Source organism: Canis lupus, chromosome 2 (genome assembly GCF_048164855.1).
Source record: "Canis lupus baileyi chromosome 2, mCanLup2.hap1, whole genome shotgun sequence".
Lineage (NCBI taxonomy): Eukaryota > Metazoa > Chordata > Mammalia > Carnivora > Canidae > Canis > Canis lupus.
In genome coordinates, this window is record NC_132839.1 from 88,695,916 (window position 1) to 88,721,201 (window position 25,286).

General features: G+C 43.1%; 1 protein-coding gene and 1 pseudogene across 1 annotated transcript in view; one reads left to right on the plus strand and one right to left on the minus strand.

Annotated features, from left to right (window-relative positions):
* LOC140623089 (cytosolic beta-glucosidase) overlaps positions 1-17,951 on the minus strand; it is a 113,071-nt gene extending 95,120 nt beyond the window's left edge. The window contains exon 1 of the mRNA XM_072809090.1: positions 17,801-17,951. Coding sequence (XP_072665191.1) covers positions 17,801-17,951 — 151 coding nt within the window. The remainder of the gene's footprint in view (positions 1-17,800) is intronic.
* Positions 1,159-3,173, plus strand: LOC140610904 (tRNA-dihydrouridine(16/17) synthase [NAD(P)(+)]-like pseudogene; annotated as a pseudogene).
* Positions 17,952-25,286: the final 7,335 nt, after the last annotated feature.

Genomic DNA, 25,286 nt, shown 5'->3' on the forward strand with positions numbered 1-25,286 from the left:
ATTTGCCCAAGGCCAGTTCCCATTTTCAGAGCCCCTAGAATGACCTATTTTAATTGAATCCTGTTACGAACACTTAAAAACTCTCAGTCTTTAATCAAATCAGGTCTCTAAATAGAAACTGAAGTTGGAGCTCCACAGCAGAACTTTTCACGGCAAGGCCCCAGACAAAATACCGCAGCAGCGAAGGGAAGAGGCCGGGAGCCACCGGGAGGCTGGGGCAGGTCTCTAAACTGCTCGGTTACCCAAGCTCTGAAGTCCTTATTTCACACCTTCTTGAGTTAGAAGCAGGCAGGCGTGTCACCTGCCACTGGTGAACCGTGGGGTGGAGGCACCTGCCTGCATCCCCCGCACGGAGCCCCCGGGGCGCGCGCTGGTCCGGGAGGAGCGACCTGGGCGCAGGTGCTTCGGCTGGTTTGGGGACCATCTCCGGGGGACCTCGGGGTCCCTGACCTGCCCGACTCCCAGGTGCACCCTCGGGATGGAGGGCGGGGCGGGTGCAGGTGCTCCGGCGGCTTCGGGGACTATCCTGGGGGACCTCGGGGTCCCTGACGTGCCGACACCCAAGTGCGCCCTTAGGGTGGGGGAGACTCGGGCGCAGGTGCTCCGGCCGCTTCGGGGACTATCCCGGGGACCTCAGGATCCCTGACCTGCTGACCCCCAGGTGCATCCTCGGGGGTCGGGGGGAGGCAGGGCGCAGGTGCTCCGGCCGCTTTGGGGACTATCCCACTATCCCGGGGACCTCAGGGTACGTGCCCGACCCCCAGGTGCGCCCTCGGTGGGGGCGGGGCGGGCGCGGGTGCTCCGGGGGCTTCAGGGACTATCCCGGGGGGACCTCAGGGTCACTGACGTGCCGACCCGCAGGTGCGCCCTCGGTCTCGGGCACTATCCCGGGGGACCTCAGGGTCTACGTGCCCGACCCCCAGGTGCTCCCTCGGGGGGGGGAGGGCGGAGCTGTGCTCCGGGTGATCGCCGAGCTCGGTGCACGAGCTGCACCCTCCCAAGCCCCGTAGCCCCTGGGGCCGGGATGCCCCTCTGGGGTTCCGCTGGGGCAGGTTCGCCAAGGGCTCCGTGTGCAGGCGATGCCCAAGCTGCAGGGCTTCGGGTTCTGGAGCCGCACCTTGGGGTGGCGGCGGGGGTGCTCGCCACTGGGTGCAGCCCATGGGGTGTTCCCCCCCCCCCCCCCCGAGCTGGCGCGGAGGCTGCAGGGGCCCAGCTCTGCTCCACCGCCTGCTGCAAGCCCAGGGCTTCGTCCGCGATGCCCACCGTGCGGGGGGAACCTCACGGGGAGGGGTCAGGACTGCGGTGACGCCCGCGACCCCAGGGCGGGCTGCCCCGGATGACCGGCGGCCCAGGTCAGTAGGGTGCCTTCCTGCGGGGGCGGGGGCACCTGCTGCGGAGGACGGAGGACGATGCTGCGGGCCCGTCTGGGTCATTCCAGAGTCTGGCCAGACCGTGCAGCACGCCCGGACGCCGGGGGCTGGCTGCCCGCTGACGGTGCACGGGTGCACCAAGGTGCAGAGGGGCCCTTCCCCGGCTCGGCATCCCGGGAGCACGTCAGGTGCCGTGTTTGGAACATCCCCCGTCGGTACAGGTCAGGAGGGCCGAGGGCAACCTGCACAGCCTCACCCTGTCTGAGGGCCGCAGCCCTGCCCCGGGAGCTGGCCAAGGAGCGCCTGGCCGTGCGGGGCAGCACCCTGCCCCTGGTCCCATGTCCAGGCCCACCTCTTCCAGCTGCAGGTGAATTAGCAGCTTCCAGAAGAGCCGCCAGAGTGAAGCCCCTGGAGGATATTGTGGCCACGAACCAGGAGCTAGAGCTGCGGTGTCAGGAGGACATATCCAAGCAGAAGGAGGGAGAGAAGCCAGGGCCCAGGGGAGGGAGCAAGGAGAAGGGGGGGCGGGTGCCTGCAGCAAGCCGGCCATGGAGGAGGAGGGTGACACAGACGTTCTAGCCAAGAAAAAGCAGCAGCAGCTGAGGCACTCCCACAAGATCCCTGGCTGAAGCCCAAATGCACAAAGTGTGATCAGTGTGGAAACCGAAAGAGTGACACATGTGTGTCCAACCCAAGTCGGGGCCGCTGCGAGAAGCGAGCTTTCAGAGATGCTGCAAACTGCCCAGGTCACGGATTGCTTTTTAAAACCAAATTGGAGCTGCCTCTGGCCTGAAAGGGGGCCCAGTCCCAGCTGCAGAGCCTCAGCCTGCAAGATCTGGGGAGCCGGGGCAGCTTTCCCGAGGTCACGGCCAATGCTCTGACCTGAAGGGCAGCTGGAGCCCCACACCCCACCCAACTAGGCCTTAGGACTGCTGCTGAGACCTCGACACATCCCACTTAAAGAAAGGCCTTTACTCAGGGATCCTCCTGCTACTCAACATAGAAGGATGGGCTGGTCTTCCCCTCGCCTCCACTGGGAGCTCAGAAATGCTGCACCAGGGAGCAGGCTCCCAGGCTGGACCTGCCCCCTCCTTGCAATATGTGTGTTCAGAAGTGAGCAATAAATGCTTTCAAAGATGAAAAAAATACCAGAAAAAAAAAAAAAAGATTTTTTAAATGACTCACAACTACGACGGTCATTGCCAACACATTTGCAAACCCCCAACCTCGGGGAGCATAGATGACTGCAGGGCCCCAGCTCTGAGCCCTGAAATCCACCACAGGTGCTGGAGTACACGCTGCGGCCACACTTCCCCGACTGACCCCAGGCAATGCTGAATGTGGTGACCCTACTGTGACAAGTCTGTACCTGGAAGACGTGGGACTTCCCAACAGTCAACTTTTGACTTCCCTGAAGACTTGGCTGAGCTTTCCCTTGAGCTGACCTGCAGTCTAAATGCTTCACTCAAGCTTCCTTCTTCCTTCCCTCTCTCCTTCACTCATCAGACCTGCATCCCAGCCTCTCTTGCTCTCACTTGTTTCTGTCATGAAGAATAAACTTCTTGCGCACTCAACGCCATCCTGGCTACTGCTTCCTGGACGACCCAGTCTAACATGCCATCTGATGGCCATGATGGTGGTGTCAGTGATGATGGTGGTGTTGATGGTAGTTGACATAATGATAAGGATTAACATCTTTTGCATTCTTTTAAAAATGCCAGGCCTTTGAGGGGTCTGGGTAGCTCAGTCGGTTAAGTACTATACTCTTGGTTTCAGATCAGATCATGATCTCAGGGTTGTGAAATCAAGCCTCCATCAGACTCTACACTCAACCCAGAGTCTGCTTGGGTTTCTCTCTCCCTCGCGCTCTGCCCCTTTCCCCTCAAAAATAAATAAATCTTGAAAAAAAAAAGCCAGACCATGTGCTAAGGAGTGGCCTAAATTATTTCATGCACTATTCCCAATAACCTCCAAAAGATAGATATTACCCACTTAAGGGAAGTAAATCTTTAAAAAAAAAAAAGATTTTATATATTTATTCATGAGAGACACACAGAGAGAGGCAGAGACACGGGCAGAGGGAGAAGCAGGCTCCATGCAGGGAGCCCGATGTGGGACTCAATCCCAGGACCCCAGGATCATGACCTGATGCTCAACCACTGAGCCACCCAGGCGCCCCAAGGGAAGTGACTCTTAAAGAGGTTCAATAGCAAAAACAAGCCCACATTGCTTGTGAAAGTCAAATATGAACGGGTACTCTTCCTCAGCCAGTAAAGTGAAGAGGTATTGGTGCCAGTAACAACTATATCATGCTACTTCTATATATTAATATTTTAGTATAATTTTTAGTATAACCTTCCAGCCCTTTTTCTAGATAAGTATTACAATTAAACTCAAAATAATAATGTATTAAGTTAAGCCGTTTTTGGTAAGAAATTGAATTTTTATTTAAACTTTTTGATTACTTTAGCATTTGCATGGTTACCTATTTTACTTTGGTTGTGTAGACCTGACTCAATCATTCAAACACTGTTAGTTAACTTATAAATATTTTTCATATTTGTAGCACATATATGAAGAACCACTACATCAACCCTGAGGAGTTGAGGGAGTTTTTCCAAGCCCTTAAAACAAGCAAAGGTCAAGCAAATGACTCTAAGCCAAATAACTTAAACAATTGGGACCATTAAAACATCCAAAATAACAATACCCAGTCTCCAATTTTAGAATTTATTGACACTATTAAATAGACCATTTAATAACAAACTAATGGGCTTTTTTCTAAATGAAACAATTGGTACAAAAAATGTACTTCAAAAGATTTATACCTCATAAGCTTCTTTTTAAGAAAGAACACCACTTGGAACTCGTAGCAGCTTGCTAATTCAAGAATGGAATTTTCTGATGGCACAAACGCCTTTTAGAATAATTTGAGGTTTCTTTGACTCATAAACTAATTGACTTTCCTCAAGGTCCCCCAGGAATCCCTGGGTCAGTCTTCAGTCTCGGCAGATTTCTGCTGATGTCTCAAAACAACTCCCTTGAGTACAGAGTTTTCTGGACCTTTCATGTTAAAGACTGTGGCAGCTACGTTTCCACAGTATGTCAACTGTCAGTGTAAAGGGGTATCCCACTGGTGAACGCCCCAAAATAGCCTTCTGAAAGAAATATGCCTTCTAGTAAGGAGAGCATGTTTGCCTTGCAAATACACCCTCAAGACAAGTTACCGAGACATTGCCCCCCCAAATAAGCTGCCTCTCCCAAAGTCCCTTCTGCATGGAAAGGAAAGCTACTGTTGTCCTTCACTCTGACTCTTCAGCTTGTCCCCTCGTTAAATTTCCACTTCTATGGAATTGGAATAGGGTCTGAGCAATAATGATGATGTCACATACATAACAATTGCCTCAATTTTCTAGAAGTTGGAAAGACTCACTTTCTTTCTCCAGCCCAGCACAAACTTTAAGCTCTGACTTTTAAATGGGCAAGAAACTAAACCCCTAAATGTTTTCTGAGCCTCCAAAAAATCTACTACCTCTGCAACTCCTTCCCTGAATATCACAAGGCAGAATGTCAACCCCCTGCCTGGACACCCATATCGTCTGCACCACTCATTTTGGCCATGAATCCCACATTGTCTTTTGCTGCCCTGTTTCTCATGGACCTTATCCCATCATGCTTGCCCTCTGTCACTAATGAGTTGTGCAACATTGATCATATCAAGCCATCTCTCTATAAGATGTTTGAAAAACATCTTCTCTTCTATAAGATGTTTGAAAAACCATGTTCCCCAGCATGGAATCCAGAGTTGCTACTTGGGGAAGAAGCACTAAAGAAAGAAATGCTGGATGGACAGGCAAAGTCTGCCGACCTTTCCTTCAACCAGAGACGCTCCATCGGTATCTCTCTTGTCAGAATTCTGAGTTAGATTTTCCTAGTTCTGCTGCTTTAAAAAAAATTATATTTTGAAACCATTGGATTAGAAGGTTTCTAGAATTCTCTCTAGTCAGTGTGACGTCCTGAAAGGATGTCAGTTTCATGTGGCGGTCCCTCTGAGTCTCCTGAGTTCTTCCACAGTGCTCAGTCTAGACTTTGCAACCCCTTGTTCCTCTTTTCACCTCCCTCTATGACCTTATTTCAAGCACTCTCACCCATCGTGACTTCAACTATCGACTAGATGCTGGTAACTACCAGCAAATCTAACCTGAAAAGGAGATAGGAATTTCCAGTCACCCATTTAAATACCCTAAGGAGGGCAGGGGGCACCTGGGTGGCTCAGTCAGTTAAGCGTCTGCCTAGGGCTCAGGGTCTTGGGTTTGAGTCCTGAGTTGGGCTCCTTGCTTAGCAGGGAATCTGCTTCTCCCTCTCCCTCTGCCTCCCTTCCCCAGCTTGTGCACTCTCTCTCTCTCTCTCATTCTCTCCCCGTCAAATAAATAAGTAAATAACCTAGGAGAATCTCAAGCCCACGTTGAACCTATCCCACTTTTACCACCACCAACTCCAAATCTGCTCTTTCTCCAGTGTACTGTGTTCCTATTCATAGTGCCATCAGCCAGCTGGTCACTTAAACTATAATGACAAGGGTCACCTTAGTCATCCTTCTATTTCCCTCCTTCCCTGCATTATATTCATGAACACATCCTTTCAATTCTCCCTCAGTGATGTCTCTTTATGCTTTCTCCTGCATTGACCCCTCCACCCGAATGTAGGCCTTCATCATCACCTGCCTCATCTCCCGTAAGAGCCTAAAAACTGCTCCCTAGCTCCCATGTCTCCTTCCCGCCCCCCAGTTCATCCTCCACACTGCAGTCAAAACCCCTTCTAACATACAAACCTAATCACATTATTCCTACTGCTTAAGAATATTTTATGGCTACCAAGAACCTATTGCATATGATCCTAACACCAACTCCTTAGCCTGGTACCTTATATATATCATGACATGGACCTGTCCTACCTTTCTAACTTCAGGTCCTGCCATTCACCCTATCATCAGAAAACAGACTGTGGCAGGCTTCCTCAAAGCATGAGCCATCATAGAGAACGCTTATTAAAAAAAAAAGTAACTTCCTGGGCCCTATCTATAAATAGTGGTATTATATAGCCTCACGTGAAGCCCCCAAATCTACATTTTAACAAGAATGCTAGGTAATTCTAATAGATTTAAAATATGAGAATCCTAAACCATTTACCTACTTTACTAGGTGTGACTATACTGTTCCACAAAAACTACATAAATATTCATACTTCCGAGCCTTGGCTCAAAATGTTTCCCCTGCTGATATGCCCTTCCTAGTGTCTATCCCTGAAAACAAAACAAAGCAAAGCAAAATGAAACAAATTTCTCATTAAAACTTAGATACCCATCAAGTCCATCCCATTTTATTCTTGTGTCCCCACCCTTCCCACCAATGTTCCACTAGCATCTTGTTTGATCTACTATTAGGTTGTCACATGATGTCACAGTTCTGCATATGCTTCTCTCTCTCACTAGAATGTTGGATTTGAATGATCATTTTATTTGCTTTTTACATTTCCAGGCTCCAATGCCACAGTGAATAAATGTCTAACTGGGATGGACTACATAGCAGCAATTCAAATAAATATTCATTAAATTTAATTTAATTATTAACTCATGTGAAGGAGCCAGGTCTTCCAGCACATCATGGAAACAGATCTTTTCTGACTCTTCTGGCACAATTTCTCTCCAAAGACATTATCCAAAATCAAGCCAACTTCATCACAGTTTTAGTATGGCTGCACCTTGTCTTTATTTGAGTCGCAGGGAGTATACTGGGGTGACCCTGGCAAATGTTTGGCCTCAGCTGTGCAATATCTCTACTGAGAAGCCCTTGGTTCTCCCTTCAGCAAATCAATCGAACAATGAGAATTTATTGTGTACCAATATTTGCCAAGTTCTCAGCATTGCGAGGAACCAAAGGATACATTAGATTCTCCATCACCCTCATTTCCGTATCTTGTTCTTCACGCAAAGTAGGCAATGGCCAAAGCCCCTTGTCATGTTTCACTGTGTGAAAGAGCCTTAGTATCCCACACTCTGTTACAGAGTGGTTGATGTGCATCTCTAACCTGTGCCTGCAATCTAGACCCGAATAATAATTTCTAGGACATATGAAGTAATGGATCATCAAGAGAAAATGTTGCTCTTTCAAAGATCCCCAAGTATGCATCTGTATGATAGACTACAATGACTCCAAAGGAAGATTATTGTCTTTAGAGTAAATAATGCACTTTTCCCCCCAAGTCTCAAAGCCTGTATTTAAATGATTATTCATGGGTGTTGCGGGAGACTTTAAACCTTAGCTTGGCAATTCCCAACATAAGAATGGGTAATGTTTCAAAAACCTTGTTTATGAGTCACTTGCCCAGAAACTCACCATTGCCTCTTATATTACATTCCAAATTCCCAAGCAACCCCCAAAATCTATTTATCTCATTACACACCTGAAGGGTATTCAGTGACACCTACCCCTATTTACAGCATTGTTCCTTGGAGAAAATGTCCTCTAAATTCCCAGTCAAGTGACACGTAAATACCTTTCTCTCTGCATTCAGAGGCACATGGGAAAAGATGAAAATGAGAAGTGAATGAGCACAGACATTCAGACAGGGATCAGAACCCTGTTAATCTTATACATACATCCAAAAAATGCCCTTCTCTACATGATTATTGCTCATTAGGGGCAAAGAATTATAGCCTCCACTATCAAGAGAGAGATTTTCAATATTTGAAGTGACTACCACCCTCTACTTGCTACCTAGTTGAAACATAAACACAGTTATAAGAAGATTTGACATTGACTCTGAAACTGTCCAACCTCTTGTCTATATTTTCAATTTTCCTCTAGCTCCATTAAGTGCCTATTATAATTAGTATACATTTTAAATAGGTTTTATATGGGTACATCACAGAAAATATTTTTCCTATTTTGAATCAATGTAAAAGTAAATAAATTTACAGTTTCAAAATATAAAATAGGCCCTTTTAGGTTAAGAAAGAAAAAAAAAAGAAAAGAAAACCTAGCTTGTTTTTTTTTTTCTATTATTAAAATGTAAAGGATTTTTAAAATCTCATTTATTTTGTCAATTGGTTCTGCTTAACATTCTTCAGCCCAGTCCACTCTCAATTATCCATGCTAAGGAAGGGGGATCAGTGGCCTGGATAATCTAAAACAGCAGACAATTTTAAAAGCCCTTGTATTTGGCCCGGGCATACTTTACAATCAAACTCTGATTATCCACACTAATGAAAGGAAGAACAGGCACCTTGAGAAAGATCCAAAGCCAATATAGATGTGCTCAGCTGGTTTAGGGCACTTCAAGGCAGAGGCCCAGGTAGCAGAACAGAAGGAAAACAATAGGGCCCCAGCTACTACCAATGTTGACTACCTATGCCATCCAAAACACCAACACACAGCTACAGTATCCCTATCAACACCTCTCAGGATTGTAGTCATCTTTAGAAGCATGGAGTTATGCCCAAATGCCTCCCAGGTACAAAGGCAGGTTGTTTCAAACAGTTACTATAAGAATCGATTTTTCACGTACACTAAAAACCTCTTTTAGGTGTTCCCTTTGCCTCACTTCACTCCCCCGCCTCTACTCCTCTACCAAGTTCGTGGTAACATACTCAGAAGAGGGGTATAAAGGATGAAGATGAACAAAGCAGTATGTTGGAGTAGCAAAAGCTCCAGCTTGGAAGTTGGGAGGCCTGGATCTTTGTCCCCTGTTGGCCTCTGCTCATGCCAGCAGTTAGGTGTGCACCCAAGCAGAGGGAACAGTGTGTGCAGCAGGACATGAAGGTCATGGCACATTTAAAGAATGACATGTGCTTTATCTTGGTCAAAGAACAAGATACAAATGAAGAAGCAAGAGGTGAAGCTCGGGATGTAGTCAGAGGTGAAATTACAAAGAGCTTTTTCATGCCATGCCAAGAGTTCAGAAATTATTCTAGAGAAGGTAGGAAGACAATAAAAATGTTTCTAATCAATGTTAAAATTTACTGAACACAGTTTGCCCAGGACTGCTCTAAGCATTTGATGTTAATAAACACATTTAATGTTTGCAACAACTATTACTGTTGTTCCCATTTTACAAATGAGGAAACCGAGATGGCAAAGCTCAGGGATCTCCCAAGATCATAGAACTGATAAGTGGTAGAGTCAGGATTCAAACCTGGCCTGTTTGATTTCAGAGTTCTTGCTATCTCTCAAGAAATGGAACGATGTGGTCAGAATTTTAACAGACCACACTATAAGCAACATCCTGGAGAGATTGGAGGAGTATAAAGGAGGGAAGAATATTTCAAGAAGACAAGAGCCAGTGAGTCTCAGAACTAAAGGAAAGATAGTAATGGAGAAAAAAGTGTAACCAAGGGGCTAAGAGGAGATATAAAAAAAAAAATAATAATAATTGGTTAAATGAAAGAGAGAGGAAGAGGAAGAGTCTAGCATGAGTCCCAGAGTGCTGACTTGGGCACTGTGTGATGGCCTAATAATTTTTAAAGAACCACTTGACCTTGTGTACCAGTGAACTTACCTGGAAAGCAACCCTACCAGATGGGCAGGCCTAGGAAGGAAGAGCACAAGTAATGATTTTTATTTTCCAGTACAATGCTGGCACATACTCATCCAAAGAAACAAATGTCCCATCTTAACTGATGAATTTGGTGGTAACAAAACAAAACTCATGTACAAATATGTAGGCTAATATATAGAACCCATACTCCAAAAAAATGATTGAGGCACAGCAATTTTTTTCTTATTTTTCCAGGTTAAATATATTGACTCACATTTAGCTTTCCATGCAACATCCATGAGAAAGACAGATAAGAGAGAAAAAGCACAGGATTAAGATAGAAGATGCAGACATGTTATAGCTTACTAAGAGAGTTGTTAAGTGTCATAAAAAAGCCAAAACCATTTATAGAACATTCTTATTAAGGCGAAAAATATAAAAGGGTGTATGTGCACGAAAGTCTGTGGATATATGCAAAAGACTGGAAATGTATACTCAAAATTTGAAAATAGCTCTCTGAATGATTTTTTAAATTTCTTGCTTATTTATACATTTTAAGTGTTCTACAATTATCTGTATTACTTTCATAATACGATCAAATTTTTTTCTAAGCATATATGATAGGCATCTATATCCAGAATCCTGCTGATACAAAATAATACACAAGTAGGCAGACACTTATCCATAAATAATCCACACAGGCCAGTAGTGATGGTGGTGGGTAACTTTCAGCACTGTCCATGAAGCCAATGGAAATACTAGAAAATTTGGTACATGAAGAGTCTGTGTGTTGAGAATAAAGGGAGATAATAAATGATGAAAAGTGCAAATGGCTTAGAGCAGCTGACCTCAGAAACAGATACCTGGACATGGGGCACGTGTAGGTCATAGCATTCCTCGTCAACCACTTTTCTCACATTACTTGAATATTTCACTTTCTCCTGTTACATTGTCTAAAATTCCATCAATTCCATGTTATTTCATCTTCTATCTAAAAAGCACAAGACTAGACATTGGTTCAAAGGTTGGTTGTGTTAGTGATAATGAGGAAAATGATAATGGTAAGGAGAAGAAGAGGGAAATTCACTTGTTAACTTGGAACAATGCTTCATGGTTTATGAGGTGCTACTGTATATTAACTCATGTTAATAGATTTCAAGTTCAAGATGGGGGATGGGGTATACCTATTTAATTTCTATCCCTTACAACCCCATTGAAATGAGAGTAAATAAAAAGAAAATCCACAGCTGAACTGAAAACAAAAGAAAAAAAAAAAAAACCTGTCCCAATAGAGTACCACATTTATTAAAGTATTTCCAGATAATAGAAAGAAAATAGAATTGTCTGAGAAACTAAAGCAAAGAATTACAAGACAAACTTAAAGTTTGATGACTGGTAAGGATTAAGAGGTCATCCTCTGGGGAATCTCTGGTTTAACCAATGCAGAGAGAAGACCAGGCCTCAGACAATTAATTAAAGTATTATCTGTCATACTGCTGGCTTCATTGGTTCCTTTCCCCCATAAACAGAACAGTTGGTACCCCCTTAGCCCATGTTGAAATCCTAAGAAATGTCTAATAAAAGTGAGAGATGTGGTAGGAAACCTCCTTATCAATGGTACTGAAATGGCCAAGAGAAGTTGAACAAACTCAACCTAATATGAACTTGAAGAGGAATAGGGACAGGAGACATAAAAATAACAAGAAACAATTAGAGAAAGACAAACACTAGATGATCTCACTTATGTGGAATCTTAAACAAACAAAACCCACAGGAAAGGAGTTTAGATTTGTGCCTATCAGAAGCAAAGGATGGGGCATTGGGGGTTGGAGGAAGGTGTTCAACAGGCACAAGCTACCAGGTATGAGATAATTAAGTACTGAGACACAGTGGATGACGTGACGACTATAGCTAACTCTGCTGTATGGTGCATTTGCAAGTTACTAGGAGAATAGATCCTAAAATTTCTCATCATAAGAAAAAGACCTTTTTTTTTAGGGGAATGGTGGGTATCTATATGAGATAATGGGTGCTAACCGGCCTTATTGTAGTGATCCTTTCTCAGTATGTGTAAGTCAAATCATTACGCTGTACACCTTAAACTTATACTGTATGTCAATTAGATTTCAATAAAATTGAAAAATTAGACTTAATAAAAAACCAAACAAAAATATTCTTCCTTAAAATCCTTGAAATCTGGCAGCTCTTGAGCTCCAAATCTTGGCTCTTTCCCCTCAGATATAGTCTTTTATGAAAAGATTGCCAATAGGTCCCACTAACTTATATAGAACCCTGCTTCTTATAAAGGTGACCCTGTTTCAGTTAAATAGAACTCTTTAATTTTAAAAAACAACTTAACTCAGATACTGATATCGACATACTCTTTCATTCATAAATATGAACAGGCTCTCAAGGATCACCAGACTTTGGACAAAAACAAACAGCATGAAAGATAAGGTCCCAAATAAGCAAATAACCCCAATATCTCAAAATAATAAAGAAAGATAGAAAGAGAAAGAAAGAGAACTTAATTTTTTAAGCTAGCATTCTTAAAAAGATTTGAGGCATGATTACATCCAGAAAACAAAACACGGCTTCCTGAAAATGAAGCAATCAAAGAATAAATTTGAAAACCTAAAAATATGATTGCCACAATTAAATATTCAATATTGGAGTTGAAAAACAGAATGAATGAAGCTAAAGTCCAAATTAGTAATGTGGAAGAAAAAGTTGAGGCATCAACCAGATCCAAAGAAGCATAACATATAAGAAAAATTTCTCCCGTATTCACCCAAAGAAATTCCAATAAAAAGAGATAAGCATTAGAAATTCTACAGGGGTGTGGTGCCTGAGTGGCTCAGTCAGTTAAGTGTCCAACTCTTGGTTTCAGCTCAGGTCATGATTTCATGATTTCAGCTCAGGTTTCAGCTTTGATTCAGCTCAGGTCGCGATCTCATGATTTCATGAGATAGAGCCCTCCATCAGGCTCAGTGCTCAGCAGGGAGTCTACTTAAAGAGCCTCTCCCTCTGCCCCTTTCCCTACTTGTGCATGCATGTGCACACTTGCTCACGTGCTCCCTCTCTCTCTCTCTCTCTCTTAAATAAATAAATAAATCTTAAGGAAGAAGAAGAAGGAGGAGGAGGAGGAGTTGGAGGAGGAGGAGGAGAAGGAGGAGAAATCTGAGTCTTAGGGAAGTTAACTGATTTAGTTCTCCAGTAGTCTGGAGTCGGATATATTCCAGATGTGTCCCACTCATAAGCCCAAGGCTATATCCAATCAGTACATGTCAATGTGGTCCCAATGCTTGTTTGCAGCTGGCACCCACTCCGATTGGTTCCCATGGGTCCCAGCCTGGTCAATATCAGTTGTTTAGAGCTGAGATCCGCTCTTCATGGTCTTAATGGTCCCATACCAGTTGTTTATGGCTGACACTCTGTCTCACTAGTCAATGCAAGTGCCAGTCTAGCCTACATCCATTGTTTACTGTTGGTATCTGCTTGGGTAGTGAAAATGAGTTGATGAATATTTGAGTATCATGCCTGCCTAAGCCCATACTCTAAATGATGCCTATATAATTCCATGACAGAGTCAAAAAAGGGAGATGGATTAAATAGGTGTTGGGATTAAGGAGTGTACCTGCTGTGTGGATGGATTGAATCACTATCTTGTACACCTGAGACTACTATTGCCTTGTATGTTAGCTAACTGAAATTTAAATAAAAACTTAAAGGGGGCAATCACTGAGATTTTTCTGGACCACAAATTTGAACCTGGGGGAAAGAAATAAAGGTGTTTTTTGTCATATCAACCTTTAAGCTACAAAAATTCCATGGATACATGCTTCCTTCTCTTCTTCCTTTCTCCTTGCACACCACAAAATGAACAATGATTGATGCTTTAGTCTATTTTCCTCTTCTTCTTCCCCAGGTGGTCCAGACTATGAGTAGATCTATCTGCTGAGTCCTGTTCAAGAAGACTTCCATAGGTAGTCATCCCAAAATGGAATGTTGAATCTAAGGGATTTAGCAGAAAACAGGAACCAAGATACACAGGCCAAGTTGCTGGAATGGAGAACACAAACAGGAAGTGACCTAAAGAAATATATGGCCTGTGCTGACATCTAAAGCAGGCAGATGAAATGTGCCTCCAGCTCAGGTTTGTGTAGATTATGAGTTTTTAAAAGGGACTAGAGAAGAAATAATCTGACTAGAAATCACCACGAATGGGATCTAAAACCAACTAATCTGCAGCCTTGTTTACTGTCCGACTTTTTAAATGCAAAAATAACTCCAAGTTCCTTAACTATAGGATTCCATCTTTGGCATACAGAGGCAAACAGAAGGCCAGAGTTGGAGCCCAGCCTCAATTTCTGCCAACACAAAGCCAAAGTCAAAATCCAAACATTAAAAAAAAAAAAAAAATCCAAACATTATATTGGTATCTAGTGTGGCATCAAAGTTTGATAATGGCACTCATAAAACTGAGGTCTTTGCCTCCCTAAGAACCACAAACTCAGATCCCACCAGGAAGTGTTAATGGAGTAGTTTAGACTTTTCTTAGGATTTGTGGGATTTTACAGAGCATGTTCACCCCTTAAGAGCCTTCCCTGAAATCACTGGGAGTTATAAGCTCATAAGAGCTGTAGAATTGGGTCCTAAATGTCATTTTCATAGCTCCTCCGTGGCCTACCAAGGAAGTAAACAAAATGCTACTGAGCTACCTGCTGTTTTCGGTTTCACATCCCCTCCAGCCAAAAACAGGCAAACGTGGCTTCACAAAGGGTTAAAACTCGTGAGAACCGCATTTGTCATTTAAAATATTGTGTAAGACTCACCTCTGTAAGACGATGGTTATCTACATTTTTTCCCCTGCCTCTTCATCTAACAAATACATTTTACAGGTTTTACAACGTTCTTTACAACTCACCTAAAACACATAATTTTCCTCCTGCTTATATCACTTGTTTATTATTTATTAGATTTATACTGAGCTTTCCTCCAAAAGGCTCAAAGCACCGCACAGCCAACTCTTACATAATAAACATTTCATTAAACTCTTCTTAAAAACCATGAACAGGGAAGTAGCCAGAATGGAAGTAGAAGGGATATGAACCAGGACAGGAAAAAGGAAGAACCATGGGTCTGGTGAAATATGCAACCAAGCAATCAATATATTAGGAGGCCCAATGATCATAAAAATCCTGTCCTGCCCCTTTCCATCAGCCCTTGCCATCATTCACCTGCAGGGAATTGACAGTGCCTTCTACTCCAAGTCACAGAGCCAAAATATCTCCATTTCTGTGTAGGAGTAAAGCTTGGGTATGCAGGGCAGTGGGGAGGTGGAGATTTTGCTAGTTATCTATCAAGGTTCTCTAGAGGATACATGAAAACAAAGAAACCTACACAGACAACTGTGTTTTGGAAACCAGTGGAAAGATATACATGAAGATGCTTTATAATAAATCACCAAACTGTTAGATTTGGGTTTTGGGTTCATTTTTTTGGGGGGTGAGGGGAGTGTGTTCGCAAATACAATCCATGTTCAGTCCTCAGTGCTGCTGAGTGTATGTGACTTCTGATGGTTCTGTAGACTTTCAGAGCCAGGGCAAACTAAAAGTTCAGAGATTTTCAAAATCAAAAAGTGACAGGGTGACCTCAGCTTTTAAATCCCTGGCCACACTGATTTGACAAAGCCACTGACAGCCTGCGTATGTGATCTGCACAACAGTGGAGGGGTAGCTAAATGGTAAGTCTCCCACCAGCTGCTGGTAGAACCAGTCCAGACGAGCAAAGAGGGAATATATTCGAACATGCAGAACAAAGAAGAGATGATCATTCCCACTATGTGGAGAAGACAATGTCACTCTCCCGTCAGTAACACAGTAGGAGAGACTATAGCCTGGATATATAGCCAGCCACACTAGTATTATTGTTGCTGTTACTGTGCCGGGCACTCTGCTGCTCTGGTTACGCATACTAACCTCTGTAATCTCCAGAACAAACCTACAGAGTGGGCACCATCATTTTCCTGATTTTACAAATAAGGAAACTGAGGCTTAAGCTATTTGTCCAAGGTCATTTAGTTAGTAAGTGCTTGACCTAGCATTCAAACCCAGCACAAAAGAGTAGGTAAGAGCTCCTGGGTGGAGAACAGTGGACATAAAAAATTTCTGTGACTTGACAAAGAGAGGAGACATGTCAGATCAAGTCTCCTCACTTCCAAGCTGCTGAGAGAGAGTTAACAGCGCAAGAGCAGGTTAGAGGTCACAAATAAAAATCTTAAAATAAGGCTGCAGCAAGCCTGGTGCAGAAGAGCGTGAAACAATCTGATAGAACAAGTGTGGCCGGGCACCTGGGTGTCTCAGTGGTTGAGTGAGGCAGACACTTTGGCTCAGGGCATGGTCCCAGGGCCCTGCATCGGGCTCCCTGCATGGAGCCTGCTTCTCCCTCTGCCTGTGTCTCTGTGCCTCTCATGAATAAATAAATAAAATCGAAGAAGAAGAAGAAGAAGAAGAAGAAGAAGAAGAAGAAGAAGAAGAAGAAAAGGAGAAGAAGGGAAGGAGGAGGAGGAGGAGGAGGAGAAGGAGGAGGAGGAAGGGCAACCCATGAAGAAAGGAGGTCAGATTGGACCAGTAAGGGTATCCCAGGGTGCTGAGTGAATGGGACTGGGAACTGGTACCTGAAACCCACAATATTGTCTTCTATAACTAATTGTAGATTTATGCCAAGTTAACAGCTGAATTCCATAGAGTCATCCTCAGAAATCCTTTTATGGCCCCCTCAGTACAAATGCCATGCATTGAGCACTTACTAAGCACCAAGCATTTGATACACATCATCTTATTTAAACCCCACAGCCACTATAATGTAGGTCCCATGATTATCCCCATCTTACAGATAAGAAAGCACAGAGAGGTTGAGTAGTTGAGTAACTTGCCCAAAGTCGCACCGAACTAGTAAAAAGTTGAGATGCGCACCAAGTCTAGGGAGTCAAGTGGCTTGTTCTGGCCCCAGGAACAATGAGAAAATAAACCTCTCACTATATGTGAGTTGCTACAGCAGCTCTAGGAAACTACTGCAAGAAGCTCTCTTAGTTTTGTTTACAGCCAGGGCTTCCCACGTTTATTTAACCAAATAAGGTTAATCAAAAATTTAACCAAATATTGTTCCCATTATAGGCATTAACAACCCTTAATTCATTAGGTGGGAAACATATATGTTTTGGGAAAGCCAAATTTTCCTATTTTACAGATGAAGAAGCTGAGACGTGGGGAGGATGATGGATTCTCACGCTCATGCTCACGTATAGTAGGATCGAGACCAAACCCAGACTTCTGACTCCAGGGCGCTCTCCGTCATCTTGCGGTTCTTCCCCGTACCTCTCAGCGGCCCAGGAGATAGGGTGGCACATGAGATGGGGCTCTGATTTGTGGCCACCAGAAATAGAACAGGACACCTCTCTCAGTGGATGAACATCCTCCAATCAAGTCTCTTGGATTCCTTGAAGAGATTTACCCAATATATTTCCATTCAATAGGGAAATTATATTTTTTTGTTGTTGGGGGAATTGAGGCAAATGTGTTCAAGAAACCAAGGACAAAAGCAGCTAGTCTGATGTAAGCCGATGTCTCAGATAAACTTGAACTGACGGAAACTAGAGGGGCGGTTTGGTCGCCAAGCCCTCACCACCACCACCCTTGGATAAGAAAGGGACGAGGGAAGCTGAGCCTCTTCTGTGTAAAGTGACAGTTTCACTTGTACAGTTTATGGACTCGTTGATCCCCTTCCTTCTTTTCCTTTTGCCTCCTGGCCCTCACCCTCTCCCCTAGGCATACAGAGCCCACCAGAAGTCATTTTCCTCCCAGCCCTCGAGAAAGGGAAGGAGCTTCTCCTACCTTCCACTTGATAAGCTGCAGTGGATGCCCCCCATCCAAATCCTGCCGGGAAAGCCATGCTGTCAGAAGGTGGCCAGCTGGAACACTCTGCCAAATGGGGACTTGTGTGTCCTTTATTCAGAGGAGCCCAGTAAACAGTCATTGGACTCATCCTGACCAAAGTCTGGAATACAAATACGTACGCAAACAAGAAGGGAGCCAGATTAAATGATCACACTTGACTGGCCATGGCCTTAATATAAATCCAAGACACTTTTGTAAAGGCAAGCATTTCCACTTTCTTCTCCGGGCACTCCCTGATTCTTAACAGAGCTGGACCGGCCTGGGTGCTTGGGCCGGGCACCCATTCATCTAATATTATCCATTTTAATAAAATACATGGACCTTGTTTTTTAAAAGTCACATAATCCTTCTAGAATTTTCCCTTAACCGGTTCCTCCCAATTCCTAATCCCCACTCCTCAGAGGTAACCATTTGCAACTATTTCTTCTAAAGTTTTCTCCCATGTTATTTAAATAATAACCTCAGGTTACTGCTTCTTAATTTTTTTTTAATTTTAGATGATAGCTATCAAATTCTGGATATAGAGGTAGAAGATATAACTCACTCTCTCGTCTCCTTTCTCTTGCTCCCTCTCTTCCCTTCCCTCCTGTTGTCTCTCCTCCTCCCTCAACATGATGAGGTTCCCTTTTTTTGTTTAAATAAATACTCGGTATTTACATTACTACCACTATGTATGGCTCAAAGTTGAGCCGTTTAAGAATAGACCATGCTTACATGCAACCTTCTATTTTCTCTGGGATTAATCAACTGTCTGGTTTTTACATTGAATTTTCTATATACCTATCCCTAATTCATCCCCAAACACTCTGATAGAGCTCTACATCTCCGATGTGCACACGCTTCTGTTTCCCTTGCTCATCCTGCACTGTTTTTCAGGCCAGCACAGAGTTACATAATCTGCGACCTCCGTCACCTCTCCTTTGTGCTTTCTTCCTCTTTGTCTCTTCCTTTTAGAGAAGCAGATCCTTGAATGACTTTCTGATAAAGGGGACGTGAGAAGTAACTCTGTGGAATCTCTGTGTTTCTGGAATTGTCTTTATTCTAATGTCACACTTGATATGTAGCTTGACTACTATGGGATTCTCTGATGGAAGTAATTTCACTCCGAATTCTGAAGGCTTTGGTTCATGACCTTCTGGCTTCTGATGTGGCTACTGAGAAGTCTGATGACAATCCAAGTCCTAACCTTTTATATATAACCTGTTTTGTGCCCCAGCCCACTTTCCCTGCTTTCCAAGCTTCTATTTCTGAAACCTCACAGCCGTGAGCCTTGATGTGGGACTCTTCCTCCGTTGCGTCAGGCACTCAGTATAGGTACCACAGTAATGCAGAATGTTGGCCATAGGGGAAACTGGGTGGGGGGTACGTGGGAATGCTCTGTACTACCTTTGCAGCTTTTCTATGCAACTAAAATGGATCCTGAAACTAATATAACACTGAATACTAACTAAAATGAAAGTAAAAACCTTAAAAAATAAGGCAAAATTAAGATTTTTTTTTAATGCCAGTGGAGAGAGGAGTTAGGCAAAATCACAAGGGGGAAAGTTACTAATTCAGTCCCCCCTACGATAGTGTTTAAATCCTCCTACCCTGTGTAATGACAGGAACACAAGATTGGAAAGGGGTATAACTAGATGGGAATCCTACCCTGTCCATTATCCTAACCCTAAGAAGAAAGAAGAAGAGGTCAAATATAGAAAGAAATGAGAGAAGACACTTCAAATATTTAAAGGTACATGTTTGGTGAAATAAACCCACACAAAAAATTACAGGGCATACTATTCAGATGAGTCTCTATAGTCATTCGGTTCTGAAGCCATCATCATAAATTGAATGAAAAATAAATAAATATTAAAATATTTTCATTATGAAACACTAGATGGCAGTATTGCAATTATTTTAGGTTTACACGTTGACGTATGAAGTGTTCTGAACATTTAGTTATCCCAACAATGACCCTCCACCCCTGCAACCTCTGGCTAATTGCTACTGATCTTCTAAGGATTTTTCTCCAGAAGGAACAATCTACTTTCTCAGCACTCCACAGCCTCTGAGTTTACTTGACCACAAATGGAAGAATTTAATTTTTCTCACCCCTGATATGATTCTCTACGATAGCATTCTGAAGCAACTTGATGTCAGGACCTCTTTACATTCTTAAAAATAATTGAGGCCCCTGAGGAACTTTTTAAAATCTGGATTATGTTTGTCAATATTTACAGTTTTGGAAATTAAAACTGAGACTTTAAAAAAAATTACTGATGACTTGATTTAACATAGCAATAGAAAGCAGGGAACATAAATAACATATTTTATGAAAAAAAAATCGTATAATCCAAAATAAAAAATGTTTAGTGGGAAGACTGTTTTACATTTTTGCAAATCCCTTTATGCCTGGTTTAAGAGAAAACAGCTGGATGTTCATATCTGCTTCTTATTCTTCGTTGTCTCCATAGAACTTCACTGTACATTCATAGAGACAATAATAAAATGGGAAAATCATGTCTTTCTATTTATGAAAGTAGTTTTGACCTTCTGCACTTCCAAAAGAGTCTCAAGGATCCCAGGGGTCCATGGACCACACTTTAAGAACCATGATTTTCTTAGAACTCTCTTCCTTTCTCTCTTCTAGTACCTTGCTTTGCTACCCACAATCCCTCTGTATTCTTCTGCCCTTACAGAGAGCTCACCCTACTAACATTCTCTGCACTGAAGTCCTAATGGATGCAAGACCTGTAAATATGCAGCCACACACAACCTTGAGTAAGAATTATTTATTTTCTTTATACAAAAAGAATTCTGATTTTATAGCCCTGTCTAGCAAACTGGCTAATAATTTAATTTGTCATATAATGTGGGTCCCCTCCACTCCATTCTAGGGCCATTCAAGAAAACTTAGATCATGTAAAGATCAAATTTTATTTTAAAGATGTTTAGGGTCTCCTTTCTTCCATCTCTCAGTTTTGGCCCATCTTCGTTAGTGCCAAGATGTCCACTATCCAAAGCTGCCGTGGGTCCTTCAAATCCACTTACTCTTTGCTCTTGAGACACAGAAATCCCTCTCTATGGGCATAAATCTGAGACCTTGGTCCAATTCCCTCCTCAAAACCACACAGTAATTCCTTTGAGATCCTGCTAACTTCCCAGGGAAGAGCTTCAGGATAGAACTCCGAACCTGCTGTTCATGAGAGCCACCGACCTCTGTCTACCTTCCAACTGGATGGAAATTGGTTACTTGCATTATGGTTACTCACGTAATGGCTACCATAATGTATGCTGTCACCAGAAGTCCTAGGAGTACCAAGAGGCTGTATGCAGTGATCTCTGGGGTAAAAATACATCTTGTAGAAACTCTTCTTTTTTTGTTAATTGCGAAACAAGCTGTTCTTCAATAAAGATTCAGCTCATTTGTTATGATCCTCTTGCTTTAAAATGCTGAAATCCAAAAACCCTGGCTTTCAAAATGTTCCTGTGTACCTGTGTCAGGAGAAAAGTAAGGTTCTAAATCAGCATCTTTCTGTCTACAACAAAGACTCCTCTGCATTAGCCAAATCTTTTTCCATCTGGGAACACACTCAGACCACAATCAGGCCATGTCAGATCCCTTACAGTTAGATGAGGCCAGAGGACTATGTCTTTGACCCATGGAATGTGGGCAGAAATAATGAGCACCACTTCTAGGCCAGGTTGCTGAGACCTGCCCACACAATCATCTGGGTTTCATCCAGATGTCATCATTTTCTCTTCGTTCTCTGATCAGATACACAGGCTCCACTAGAAAACTCTGAAGCTGTAGGGGCTCCTGAGATGGAAGGAGCCTGGTTCCCCATATCACAGCATGGAGCAGAGCCCATACAGACTCCATGAGCAAACTTCTCTGGACTGTTCATATGAATGAAAAATAAATATTTATTTTGCTAAACCACTGATATTAGAGAGTTGCTGATAATCACACTTTCTGAATAGTGACTATGTTAAAAAAAATTTTTAAAAAGGTCCAAGGAAAAAGTCTAATTATGTGAAGGTATTTTTTTCTTCTAGCAGGGAGAGTCTTTGGTAGTATCATCACATCACTGGAGGGAAAAGGCAGTGACAGGGAAAGTGAAGGGGGTGGAGCTGTTGTGAGGTACCAAAGGGCAAATCCACCCCAGGTTGTTTGTGCAATGGATTATTCATCTTGATTTTCTGCATTTGTCAAGAAAGATCTAGTCAAAACTTGACCTGAAGAGGCACATTTTACAAAAGTGCTTCCCAAACAGAGCCCTTGATTCCTGAGAGTCATCAAGCTGTTTTTAATATTTCAATTATTCTAATTGCAATTGTACATTTACTTCCTATCAGGTCTCCCAGTCTTTCTAAAAGCTCAATTTTATTACTTTAGCCTGGAATTATATGAACTCATTGTGATAATACCAGTTTCTCATGCATGAAAATGCAAAAATGAATCTGTTATAACAATGCTCTCAGTTTCCTTAGTAGATAGAATCTGTCAAAACATGAAGTCCAGAAAGTAAATCCACTATAAAAGGAATCTTGGATTGTGAGATTCCTGACCACCGTGATGTGTGAACACACGAGTGTGGGAGACCGGGCGTAGGGGCATTTGTTAATCTGGACCACCCAGGACTCAATCAACTCTCAGGCTCCTGTTGGTAACAGAATCTGATTTTCCTTTGACTATCTGCTTTCCCCTATGTAGCCCACAGGTTTCTGGAAGAGCAGACACTGCACCCCACGCACTAATCCACCAGCTCTAGGGATTGATTTTAGGCATCTTCACAACTCTCGCTGGCTAAAGGATTGGATTAAAGGTGGGCTTGAAATCCAATCAAACAAGTAAGACATGAGAAAATGTACTTTTTAGGGGTTCTGAGAAAGAAGCTTTTTCACTCTTCCATAGACACTACCTTCCTGCTACATTTAAATATGGCAGTCTTGGGCAGCCATTTCAAAAACATAAAGAGGACTACCTTTGGGATATGGAAGAAAGATGGAAGGAATCGTACCTTTGAGAACCAATAAATTGCCTTTATGGTTTAGGCCTGTTTGGGTTGGGTTTCCTATGACTTGCAACCAAAAGATTCATGCACAGTACACATATCTATTTGCAGTGTGTGTGTGAGCCTATGTCTATCTCTGCATATACGTGCATATATATGCACATGTGTATATATGTGTAATATATATGTGCATGTGTTTATATTTATCCACGCATGTGGTTTGATGTAGACGTCTATGAGTGAGCACAGACATAGATATATGGAGAGTAGATGTGTGTACACACACATGATTCATATGTGTGAGTACACATCATAAATCCCCTTCAAATAAAGGAACTTTACTGGATATTTTTTCTAGGTGTCATGAATGTTGGCTCACATCACCAGCCTGGAAATGAAGATATATGTGAGATAATTAATGGCACGCTGAAGTGGGATTCAATTACATTATTTGCATTTATTTATTGAAGGCCATACACTCTGTAAGATTTAGCATGAATGCAATATAAAACAACAGCAGTGCATCAATCAATATTTCAAAAAGTCATACTGTTTTATAATTAAGGATTACTGTTGAGTCATTTCCAAAACAAACAGAAAGATGCTCTGTCCCACTGTAGTGTTGACAGGCTGGTACTAATGATGTCATACAGGTAATCACAAAAAAACACCCAATACCACTCAAAGTTCAACCTTTGAGCTTAGAAGCTCTAATAATAAAAGGCAGAAGAAGCAGAGAGAACCCTTGAGGTTTTTTTATTTTTTATTTTATTTTTATTTATTTGTGGGTTTTTTTTTTCTTTTTTTTAAGTTGAATTCACCACTTGGTAAAGGACACCAAGTGTATATGACAAAGGAAATAAATGCCCTGGGATTAAAAAGATAATAGAAATCGAAAGACCTTTAGTTCTCAGGAGCCAGTGTTAGCGAACTCTGATTGACAAACCCCCAGAAAGAAACGAGGCAGGAACCACAGATGAAATGTTTCAATCGGTGTTAAACACACACACACACACACACACACACACACACAAAACACTGCATCAGAAGAGAAAACACAAAAAACAGCTTTGCCAATTTTAGGAGGAGGAGGAGAGTCAACCCGAAACAGAATTCACCACATTTTTCTTGGAAGGCGCGTGGACATTAAGCAGGACTTAATGAACTTTTCCCCTAAAAATGGCCCAACCACAGGACGCCGTCTGTAAACAATGGGTCACCTTTTCTCCTACGCTACTGTAAAAAGTCAGAGCTCAAAAAGATACTTTTTGACACTTTTTGCTGTGCTAAATTACAGGATTTTAAACTTTTTCTATATAATACAGCATCACGTACATTTTTATCTAAAAGCAATGGGTTCAGGCCTGCTTTAGGCTGAAAAAAAAGTCCTTAACTTAGTGGGGACAAGCGCCTACCTCAGCTCGGTCGCACGTCACTTCCCATTACTGTTTCTCAAAAAGCACGTCAGGGTGGCTTTTACACAGGTGGTAGCGATGCTGTTTAAAGCCACCCAAGACTGGGCCGCACCTGCTCCTGGTGGAGAGGCGTCGACAGGTGGAGGAGAGATGACAGTCAGGAGTTGGGGTCTCCTGGGTCGCCCAAGCCACACGACCAGTGGGCCAGGGTCTTGCTACCTTGATTTCTTTTCCACCTAAGTCCCACCGTCAGATGCTTTTCACTCCTTAGAAAAGCTCGATAAAGCAGTTGGTGAAGGCAGTCGTGGTGCAGCCGGGAATGCCCTACCTGGACATCGAGCGGGGGGTCAAGGACAAGCACCCGGAGCCCCCCTGGCCGCGCCCCACGTTCCCGGAGCCTGGGCCGGGGTGCTTGGTCCCAGGGCTGCTGCCTGCAGGCCCTGACCGCCTCCCGCCGCAGGTGCCCGCACATCACCACCTGCGCCTCAGCTACTGCAGGGGCTGGAGCAGGATCAATGGACACGGAGCACAGGACCAACAGCGAGGACTTTTAAAAGGTCCTGGGGCCTCAGAGAAGTGAAAACCAAAATAAATGCTGCTTTTGAACTGTAAAAAAAAAATAATAATAATAATAATAATAAAAAGGCTTCCAGCAAATACCCACAGCTACAACACCAGATTCCAGGAGCCGCACACTTCAGAACATTATTCACGGTGCAGCTGCCCATGATTCTGTCTCCCTCACGGACGTTTCAGACTCACCAGAATTATTGTTACACAAATTTGGATTTAGCCACTCGGATCATCCTCCTAAAAGACTCCTCCACCAATGCCATCTAAACTCCATTTATAAACCTATGGATCATTTGGAGAAGTGATAAACTGAGCTTGGAATTGGGGTACAGCAAGTGAGGTGCCTAGGAGCAAAATTTTTTTTGTATATTTTTTTACTGGAGTTCGATTGGCCAACACATAGCATAACACCCCGTGCTCATCCTGTCTAGTGCC